This window comes from Colobus angolensis, unplaced genomic scaffold (assembly GCF_000951035.1).
Source record: "Colobus angolensis palliatus isolate OR3802 unplaced genomic scaffold, Cang.pa_1.0 Scaffold150, whole genome shotgun sequence".
NCBI classification, from domain to species: Eukaryota; Metazoa; Chordata; class Mammalia; order Primates; family Cercopithecidae; genus Colobus; species Colobus angolensis.
The window spans coordinates 3754695-3765892 of NW_012114600.1; the positions used below are offsets into that span (position 1 = coordinate 3754695).

Below are 11198 nucleotides of genomic sequence, written 5' to 3' on the forward strand. Positions count from 1 at the left end.
TAGTCCTGTGTTCTCACCTCTTCTTGTGGGCCTACAAATGATATTTTTAAGATAAACTTAAAATTGACTCATTTTAATCCCAAATAATAGGTACAAATCTGGAGTGAGTGAAGATACAAGTTAACAAATCTTTAGCTATACCAGAAACAGTTTGCCTATTATTTCAGCTTGGTATAGGAGAGTCAAAGTACACAGGATGTACATATAGTTATAAATTAACGATGCCATTTAAGAAGACTCAGGATTAAAAGAGAGACAGAATTAACTAAATCCTGCAAACCTATTCCTATCTGGTCATCCATAATTTCTCTTTCTCTTAACTAACCACCTCTTTGTTTTGTTTTTTAGGCATTATTATAGAAGAATGGAAGAAGATACAGATTATAGAATCAGGTTTAGTTCTTTGTGTTTCTTTAATGATCATGTTGGATTTCATGGCACTATAAAAAGCTCACCAAGTGACTTTATTGTTATTGAAATTGATGAACAGGGACAGTTAGTTAATAAGACCATCAATGAGCCTATTTTCAAGATTAGTGAAATACAACCTGAGCCAAATAATTTTCCAAAAAAACCAAAACTAGATCTTCAAAATCTGTCCTTTGAAGATGGAAGAAACCAAGAAGTTAATACTTTGGTTAAGTACACTGATGGTGACCAAAATCATCCGTCTAGTTCAGAAAAGGAAGATACTATCAGTGATGGAACTTCCAAATGTGAAGAAAAAGCTGATATTTTAAGCTCCTTTTTAGATGAAAAAACTCATGAGTTACTGAATAATTTTGCCTGTGATATAAAAGAGAAGTGGCTTTCTGAAACAGAGCTAATTGGACTACCTCTTGAATTCTCAATAGGCAGAATCCTTGACAAAAACCAGAGGGCTAGTTTACATAGTGCCATTAGGCAGAAATTTCCATTTTTAATAACTGTAGGAAAAAACAGTGAAATTGTTGTAAAACCAAATCTTGAGTATAAAGAACTTTGTCATTTGGTATCTGAAGAGGAAGCATTTGACTTTTTTAAATATTTGGATGCGAAGAAAGAAAATTCCAAATTTACCTTTAAACCTGATACAAACAAAGACCACAGAAAAGCTGTCCACCATTTTGTCAACAAAAAGTTTGGAAACCTTGTGGAAACCAAATCTTTTTCTGAAATGAATTGCAGTACTGGTAATCCGAATGTGGTGATAACAGTAAGATTTCGGGAAAAAGCATACAAGCGTGGGAAAAGGCCTCTTCCTGAATGCCAAGAAGGAAATGTTATATATACAGGTAATTTAATAAATAATCATCCATTTTCTTGGATAAACTTAGTTAAATTTAAAATTGTGAAAATGAATTGAATAGACTTGGCTAGAGAGATTGGAAAGAATACATGCTTTACCTTTAGGGAGGGGAACTGCTGATAAGCAATTTAAGCAACTCTAGGAATTCTTATTTATTCTGTTACTTACTGGAAGATGATAAAACCTTTCAAATTACACTGAATTTAAAAATTAGCCTTACTGATAACCTAGGCATTTATGTTAGCCTCTTCACAAATGTCTAAAGTTGAATCAGTTGGTTTGTGTTTAATAAGTTTTATTGAAGGTAAATCTTGATTTCATATTTTGAAAGTCATCTCAATTAAAATTAAGTTTTTAGAGATAAGAAGAATATATTTACTGTGCTTGGGAAAGTGAAGAGATACTTTGTAATCCAAAACAAATTATATTTCCCTACCTTGGGTAGGGAACCTGAAAACTTGGTCCTGCTGGTCATCTAGACAAGATGTTCTGAAACTTTAGCATGCATATAATCATCAAAAGGTCTTGTTAAAACAGATTTCACAGCCCCATTCTCAGTTTCTGATTCTGGGGCTTTCACAAATTTCGAGACTGTTTTTTTCCTGGTCTGCTACATTTTGAGAATCACTGTTTTAGGGTCTGTGTTTAATTCCCAGGGTGGCTGGAACTGATGAACTCTCACTGTAAAAGTCCAGCTGACTAGGTTTAACTGTCCTCAATTCTACTTGAAGGATGGGAACTGTTTCAGATGATCATATTTAATAAATTAGAGTTTGAACCTTGGATCTATGTGCGTTTGATTTGATATTATGACTTTTAGTTCACAAAAAGACTTATGAAATTTTTAATGTCTTTAAGGTTTGATTTCACAAATGTAAAAATGGGAAGAATGATACCATGGGCAAGTTACTTAACAATTCATAACTTTTGGTTGTACTTGGAAAATGGGGTAATAGGAAAGCCTGACACACAATGATATTCTAAGGATTAAATGAAGTAATGAAATTGTTTACTATGTAATAGTTACTAAATATTAGGCATATAGTAAGTGTTAACAGATATGTCCATTTTGAAGGAAAAACAACACTAGCTTTACACGTAGAAAGAGGAATTGCTGGTGAGTGATTTAAGCAGCTCTAGGAATTTTTATTTATCTTACACTGCTTGAAATTCTAACAATATTAATTTGGGTTAATGAGTAAAAAAATTATAGAACTTTATATATTAATTTAAATTCATTTTTCTAAAGTTGTGAATAGTTGGAGGCATATGTTAAAAGGAGGAATGATGGTTCAAAAAACCTTTTATTTTTTATTTTAAATTATGTTAAAATATACATAACGTAAAATGTACCATCTTAATCATTTTTAAGTATCAGTGGCATTGAGGACATTCACATTGTTGTACATCCATCACCACCATTCATCTCCAGAATTTTTTCACCATCCCAAACTAAAACTCCATATTTATTAAATAATCCCTCCTTCTCTCCAGCTCTGAAAAATGGGAACCACCATTTTTCATTCTGTCTCTATGGATTAGACAACTCTAGGTATCTCATATAAGTGGAATCACACTTTTGTAATGGGCTTATTTCACTTAGTATGTTTTTGAGATTCATCCTTGTTGTAGCACATGTTAGAATTTCCTTCCCTTTTAAGGCTAAATAATACCCCGTGGTAGGTGTGTGCCACATTTTGTTTACCCATTCGTCTGCCAGTGGATGGGATATAATGGTCAATAAAGCACACATGATATTTGCTTTGGAAGCATTCAGCCTTGGAACTTGGAAAGAATTTGAGGGAGAATGTGGATATGAGGTGACTTCTGAGGCTACGTCATAAAAGTATTATACTTCTTGTCATGTTCTTGGATTGCTCATTCTGGGGAAAGCTAGCTACTGTACTGTGAGGAGACTCAAACAGCCCTTTGGACAGGAACTATAGCTTCATGCCGATAGCCAGTACCAACCTTCCAGCCATGTGAATGAGCCCCCTTTGGAAATGGATCCTCCACTTTCTTTCAGGCTTTTAAATAACTGCAGCCCTAGCCACATCTAACTGCATGCAACCTCAGGAGAGCCTGAACTAGAATCACCAAACCAAAGTGTTCTTGAAGTCCTGATCCACAGAAACTACAGGCGGTACATGAATATTGTAAGCCACTAAGATTTGAGGTGACTTCTTGTGTAACAATAAATAATACATAGCATTTAACCCTGGACATGCACAAATTACTGATCAGCAACAAACTCAAGGAACCACTTATGTAGATTTCTGGAACTTCTCTACAAAGCTTTGTCTTATCAGGTACTCTCCCTGTGAATTCCAGCCCACTCAGCCTTCCTGAATTCAAATATCTACCCTCCTAACTCAGCAGAACTCCTGTGCTCTACCTGGATTCTGTCTGTGCTATGTTCCAGAATGTACTTCTAGGCAAAAAATTAGAGTATTTTAGGACTCCTCTCGTTTGTTTTTCTTTTCTTTTAGATTACAGTTTTGTGGTACCTATTCTGTAGTCTCTAAAAATGGCTGTTTCATATGTTTTGTTCAGTTTTCTATTTGTTTACAGTGGGAGGTCATCTGGTATCAGTTATTCCAACATGGGTCAAAGTACAAGTCTCCAAAATTGAATTTTAAAATTCAGTATAATTGACTTTCTTTTTAAATATGTAATTGTTCCAAGTAATTAAGAAAATGTTATAAATCTTATACATTAAACTTACAAATTTAGTGACCCTTAAGATTTTGTAAATGTTCCCATATTGCTTACTAACTTAAATAAGATTCAATGTAAAAAGACAAATGTAAATCAATTAAATATTTTAAATTGGAACTTCAAGTTTCATTATCTTAAACATTCAAGTGCATAAACTTTTATGTAGATACAGATTAATATTAACACAATATCATGGATTTGATCCTCTTAAATATATTTCTGTACTAAATTCTAAATCTTTATGGGTAAAAAAATGCTTATCCACCTAGGCTACTATCAGCAACAAACTGATATCTCAAACAAGTTGGAAATTTCTTTTAAATTGCTGAGCTTTTGGAATGACATGTCCAAAATTGTCAGGGCGAATGGCTGCTGCTGTTGGACCTTCAAGAATGCATAGAAGTAAGACAAATAATAAATGGAAGGAACACATTTTATTTTAAAATTTTTGTTTTAGTTTCAGGGGTACATGTGCAGGTTTGTTACAAGGGTATATTGTGTGGTGCTGAGATTTGGGGTAGATTGAACCCATCACCCAGGTAGTGAGCATAGTACCCAATAGGTAGTTTTTCAGCCCTATGCCCTCCCTCCCTCCTACCTCTTATAGACCCCAGTGTCTGTTGTTTCCATTTTTATGTACATGTGTACCCAGTGTTTAGCTCCTACTTGTAAGTGAGAACATGCGGCATTTGGTTTTCTGTTCCTTTGTTAATTCACTTAGGATAATAGCCTCTAGCTGCATCCATGTTGCTGCAAAGGGCATGATTTTGTTCTTTTTAATGGCTGTGTAGTGTTTCATGGTGTATATGAAATTTACTTTTTTTTCTTTGAGACAGGGTCTCACTCTTTCACCCAGGCTGGAGTGCAGTGGCACCATAGTGGCTTGCTACAGCCTCAACCTCCTAGGCTTAAGCAGTCTTCCCACCTCAGCCTCCTGGGTAGCTGTGACGATAGGTATGTGCTACCACACCTTGCTAACTTTTTAATTTTTTGTAGAGATGGGGTCTCCATATGTTGCTCAGTCTGGTCTTAGATTGTTTGCTCTTGGAATCCTTCTGCCTCAGCCTCCCAGAGTGCTGTGATTACAGGCATGATCTACTGTACCCAGCCACATTTTCTTTATCGAATCCACTGTTGTTGGGCACTTAGGTTGATTCCATATCTTTACTATTCTGAATAGCGCTGCAATTAACACACAAGGGGAACTCATGTTTTAGAGGACTGAAATGTATGAAAGTACAAAACTGTTGAAGGCTCTAGTTAATCCAGGGATTACAAGAAGTTCTCTGTGGCAGGGTTATAGGATATATGAAGGGAAGTGGTACACTTGGAGACTGGAAAGGTATATTTGGGCCAGATATGAATACCAAATTAAGGAATTTGGATTTTTTGCCTGTAAGCCTTCAATGAGCCAACCAACAGTTTAAAAATAACAGCTGAAATCTATCATGCTGATTTTATATTTTCATTAAAAAATACTCCTTACAGCTGGGTGCGGTGGCTCACTCCTGTAATCCCAGCACTTTGGGAGGCAGAGGAGGGTGGATCATGAGGCCAAGAGATCGAGACCATCCTGGCCAACATGGGGAAACCCTGTCCCTACTAAAAATACAAAAATGAGCTGGGTGTAGTGACGTTTGCCTGTAGTCCCAGGTACTGGGGAAGCTGAGGCAGGAGAATTGCTGGAACCCGGGAGGCGGAGGAGTGAGCCTAAATCACGCCCCTGGACTTCAGCCTGGTGACAGAGTGAGACTGCGTCAAAAAACAAAAAACAAAAAAACCTCCTTACATTAATAGTTCGATTCATTATACTAATCTGTTAACTAAGAATGTAATTGATATATGGTAGCTGCTTTTTTTGTGATCTAAGATTTTTTTTGTTTCAGCTTTTACCCTACGAAAGGAAAACCTGGAAATGTTTGAAGCAATCGGTTTTTTAGCTATCAAACTTGGTGTTATTCCTTCGGATTTTAGTTATGCAGGCCTTAAAGACAAGAAAGCCATCACCTATCAAGCAATGGTTGTTAGAAAAGTGACTCCAGAGAGGTAATAAGATATTACTTTATAAGACTGAACTTTGGCCGGGCGCGATGGCTCACGCCTGTAATCCCAGCACTTTGGAATGTCAAGGTGGGCGAATCACGAAGTCAGGAGATCAGTACCATCCTGGCTAATACGGTGAAACCCCGTCTCTACTAAAAATACAAAAAATTAATTAGCCGCGCCTGGTGGCGGGCACCTGTATTCCCAGCTACTCGGGAGGCTGAGGCAGAATGACGTGAACCCAGGAGGCGGAGCTTGCAGTGAGCCGAGATCGCGCCACTGCACTCCAGCCTCCGTCTCAAAAAAAAAAAACCAGGCTGAACTTTACTTTCATACTTCATCCAATAAATACGTATAAGATCAAAAGCTCTGAATAATACTGGGAGCATATTAACCTCACTATCAATATTCACTGATTATATACTTATTGAACAGCACATTCTGTATTCATAATTATCTTCTAAATAGAGATATGTCTTAAGTTTACATTGAAAATATAGGAAGTTTTAGGATGGAAACTTTGAGAAGTGGAAGATTTGAATTGTCTAAATTGTTTCTAAACATCCTGTACTGTGTTAAAATATGCATTTATATTCAGAAAAGCACCTTATAAATCATGTTTTCCTAATTAATTATATTATGGCTTTATTATCATAGATCCTTACATTTAAAATCCTTGTTAAATAAATGTAAAGTACTCAAATTTAGTCTCCGTCAGCTTAATCAAATTGTATGCATTTTTTTGCAACTATAAAAGACATATATTTATTGTGGAAAATAGAAAAATTTTTTAAAAATAAAGTTACTAGTAAGCCTACTACTCAGAAATAACTGCAACGGGCTGGGCACCGGGGCTCACGCTTGTACTCCCAGCACTTTGAGAGACTGAGGCAGGCGGATCACTTGAGGTTAGGAGTTTGAGACCAGCCTGGCCAACATGGTGAAACCCCATCTCTACCAAAAATATAAAAACTTAGCTGGATGTGGTGGCATGTGTCTGTAATCCCAGCTACTTGGGAGGCTGAGTCAGGAGAATTGGTTGAACTGGGAGGTGGGAGTTGCAGTGAGCGGGGATCATGCCACTGCACTCCAGCCTGGGCGACAGAGCGAGACTCTATCTCAAAAAAATAAATAAAAGTAAAAATAAATAACTGCAATAACATTTTTCTCTATTTCTCTCTAGACCTTTTTCAGAGACTACATCACACAGAAACTTTTATTTATTATTTATTATTTTTTTGAGATGGAGTTTCACCCTTGTTGCCCAGGCTGGAGTACAATGCACAATCTCGGCTCACTGCAGTCTCTACCTCCCGCGTTCAAGTGATTCTCCTTCCTCTGTCTCCCAAGTAGCTGGGATTACAGGCGCCCACCACCATGCCTGGCTAATTTTTGTATTTTTGGTAGAGATGGGGTTTCACCATGTTGGCCAGGCTGGTCTTGAACTCCTGACCTCAGATGATCCACCCGCCTCAGCCTCCCAAAGTGCTGGGATTACAGGTATGACCCACTGTTCCTGGCCAACATTTATTATATATATGAAAATCATACTGCATATACAGTTTATATTTTACTTTATAAAATAAAATAATGTTATTAGATGAAAATTTACATCATGAAATATTTCAAAATTATGTCTGTCATATAGACTAATTTGTTTAACGTTCCCTGTTTTTGAAAATTGAAATTCTTTCCAGCTTTTCACTGTAAATAATACCATGATTAATATTCTTACACTTAAATCTGTAACTTATAATTTCCTTAAGATAAACTTCAAAATGTGAAAAATTGGGTCAAAATTCAGCCTAGTTAATGTAACATCGATATGTTAATTCTTAGTTAAAACATGTTTAAGTATCCACTATATGCAAGTAGACTCTTCTGAGTGCTTCTAAGCTCTTACATGGGGGACAAAAAAAAAGTGTTTGAGTTTGCTTTTGTGGTCAAGAAGTGCAGGATAGGGCAGAAAGAAGGACTTTAGATGTTAAAATGTATTTAAGATGAAAGCTTACTTCTTAGGAGGAGAGATTACTTTAAATTAGCTTATGAGTCTGGAATTTTAATTACACTTTAAGTAATAGTAAAATTTTAGCAGGTTCAGAAAACTGGAGATATATTTGTGGGGCAGTAAACTCAATAGTCTGTCACATATATAATTCCTGTAAGGAGTATGGAAACTATGGCTATAAAGGAAATTTTATATCAGCCCTTATGGGGTCATACAAGTTACTCTAAAAATATTGAAAATATTAATTCTTTAGATGTTGGGAAAAATTGAAAGTTTGTGTAAGGAAGTGCTCAGAGCAGAATTTCAGGAAAATCCTCTGGTGCCAGTGATTTTTCTTGGTAATGTTGGGGAAAGAGACTGAGAGGGAAAGGAGCAGAGTTGGGGACAGGAAGATCAGGAGAACTGCTAGGAGGTTCTGTCACTCAAGCTAAGAAGTTAGAAGGCCTACATAGAAAGAATGATAACGTTAGTAATATATGTTCAAGTTTTTAAAATAATTCTGTTAATGTAATCCTATAATAATGGGTATTAAGCACACATTTGGTGAAATAACATAAACTAGAATATTCTAAAAAATTTGTATTAGTATTCTCATAAGGTGTTGCTTGGCAACTGCCATTTAAAACCTTATTTTAAAGTAATTTTTAAATGTAAAATTTAACTGACTTTATATGATTTATTACTTACAGGTTGAAAAATATTGAAAAAGAAATTGAAAAGAAAAGAATGAACGTCTTTAATATTCGGTCTGTAGATGATTCCCTGAGACTTGGTCAGCTCAAAGGAAATCACTTTGATATTGTCATTAGAAATTTAAAAAAACAAATAAATGATTCTGCAAACCTGAGAGAGAGAATTATGGAAGCAATAGAGAATGTTAAGGTAAGAAAACTTAATTTTAAAAGAGTATCCAGGGAAATCTTTATAGTCTCTTTCTCTACGTTGAGGCAAGAGGGGAAACTTCTTTTTCTTTTGTACCTTTTTATGGGATTTTTAAACATGATAATTATTTTTTAAAGTGATAAATAAGGCCATTTGGCTTATATTTTACTTTCAGCTTAATACATTTTTGTATTTAAACAAAACAAAATATGTAAACATGATTTTAAAAATGCAGGGTATGGCATCCTCCAGAGAAGAAGGGACAATCTACATTCATAAGAGAGATTTTTTTAAGCATCTGCTATATAGAGCAGTATTTAGTCAGGGGAACTTACTTTTTGGAAATTTTGATGTATACACATTATAAATCATACACACTGTATTAGTCCATTCTCACACTGCTAAGTAAGGACATACCTGAGACTGGTTAATTTATGAAGGAAAGAGGTTTAGTTGACTCACAGTTCAGCATGGCTGGGGAGGCCTCAGGAAACTTATAATCATGGTGGAAAGGGAAGCAAACACATCCTTCTTCCCATGGTGGCAGGAAGAAGTGCCAAGCAAAGGAGGAAAAGCCCCTTATAAAACCATCAAATATTGTGAGAACTCACTCACTATCATGAGAATAGCATGGGAGTAACAATCTCTATGATTCAATCCCACTGGGTCTCTCCCATGCCACGTGGGGATTATGGAAACTAAAATTCAAGATGAGATTTGGGTGGGGACACAGCCAAACCATACCATAAACTTTATGTTTTACGGTAAAAAATTACTTAGCATAAGTTTCTAAATGAAATTTTCCAGACATTTAAATGTACACATACAACGATAGCCTTCAAGACCAAATCATCTTAGATCATCTAGACATCAGCAAAGTTTATACTGTAATGGGCCAGATAATAAATATTTTTGACCTTTTAGACATATGGTTCCTCTTGCAACTAATCTACTGCCATTGTATGGAAGCAGCCACAGACAATATATAAGTGAACGAACATGGCTGTGTTCCAATAAAACTTTGTTTACAAAAACAGGTGTTGGACTAGGTTTCATTTGTGGGCTGTAGTGGCTAACTCCTGATGTAGATGAGTAGTTCTCAACCTGAGGAGCTTTCAAAAAATTTCACCCATTGATCTCTACTCCTGAACCAATTAAAAAAGAACATTTGGGGATGCAGGTTAGGCATTAATACTTATTTTTTAAAAACTTCTTAGGTGACTCTACTTTAGAGCCAATACCGAGAAACACTGATTAAAGTTTCTGACCACAAAGACCTTTTTACACAATTTTATACCTCTCCAACAGGAAAACAAACAAACAAAAACTGGTTATTAATCTGCCTTGTAGTTAGGAAAATATCTTCCAACTAAAGATCTTTTAAATCCAGCACTTTCATCTGTATATGGAAGCTACCTGATTGTATACTCATTATATGTTGTGTTAGTTCGTTCTCATGCTGCTATGAAGAAATACCCGAGACTGGGCAATTTATAAAGAAAAGTGGTTTAATTGACTCACAGTTCCATATAGGTGAGGAGGCCTCAGGAAACTTACAATCATGGCAGAAGGCACCTCTTCACAGGGTGACAGGAGAGAGAATGAATGCTAGCAGGGGAAATACCAGATGCTTATAAAATGATCAGATCTCGTGAGAACTCACTATCATGAGAACAGCATAGGGGAAAACCGACCCCATATTCAATTACTTCCCGCTGGGTCCTTCACATGACATGTGGGGATTGTGGGGATTACAATTCAAGATGAAATTTGGTGAGGACACAGCCAAACCATATCATATGTTATTTTACCTTTGTTTTCCTTGACCCACCTAAAATTCTACTTTTTTTTCCTCAAAAACTCTTACTAAAATGATATATTTTTAAAAAGGTAGAAGTTTCTTTGAACTCTGATAGCATTTATTACCTGTCTTTCATTTGTTATGTATGAATATACAGCTGCCTATTACAAAATTTCCATTAGAAACAATCTTAGTTTTAGCCAACTTCCACTGGTTCTCATGATGTGAGAAAGGAATTGAGAAACCCTGAAAATAAGGAGTCTTTGAAGTTTTGTTTCAAGGGGTTATATCTCTGTTATAAACCTTTTGTTATATCTAATTACTTTGAAGGGTTACTTTAAAACCCTTCTGGTTATTCTAGGACATTATCTGATGTTATTTTTTCAAATTTGAAATAATTAAAAATATTGATGAGATTTAATTCAGGGAGTACTTATTATATCTGCAGTTAATTTTTT

At 35.6% G+C, this 11198-nt stretch overlaps 1 protein-coding gene across 1 annotated transcript in view; it reads left to right on the top strand.

Moving 5' to 3' along the window:
• The window catches only part of PUS7L (pseudouridylate synthase 7 homolog (S. cerevisiae)-like), a 30696-nt gene that overhangs the window by 3174 nt on the left and 16324 nt on the right, over positions 1-11198 (top strand). The window contains 4 exon segments of the mRNA XM_011936078.1: positions 349-630; positions 633-1274; positions 5893-6052; positions 8747-8939. Coding sequence (XP_011791468.1) covers positions 609-630; positions 633-1274; positions 5893-6052; positions 8747-8939 — 1017 coding nt within the window. The 5' untranslated portion in view covers positions 349-608.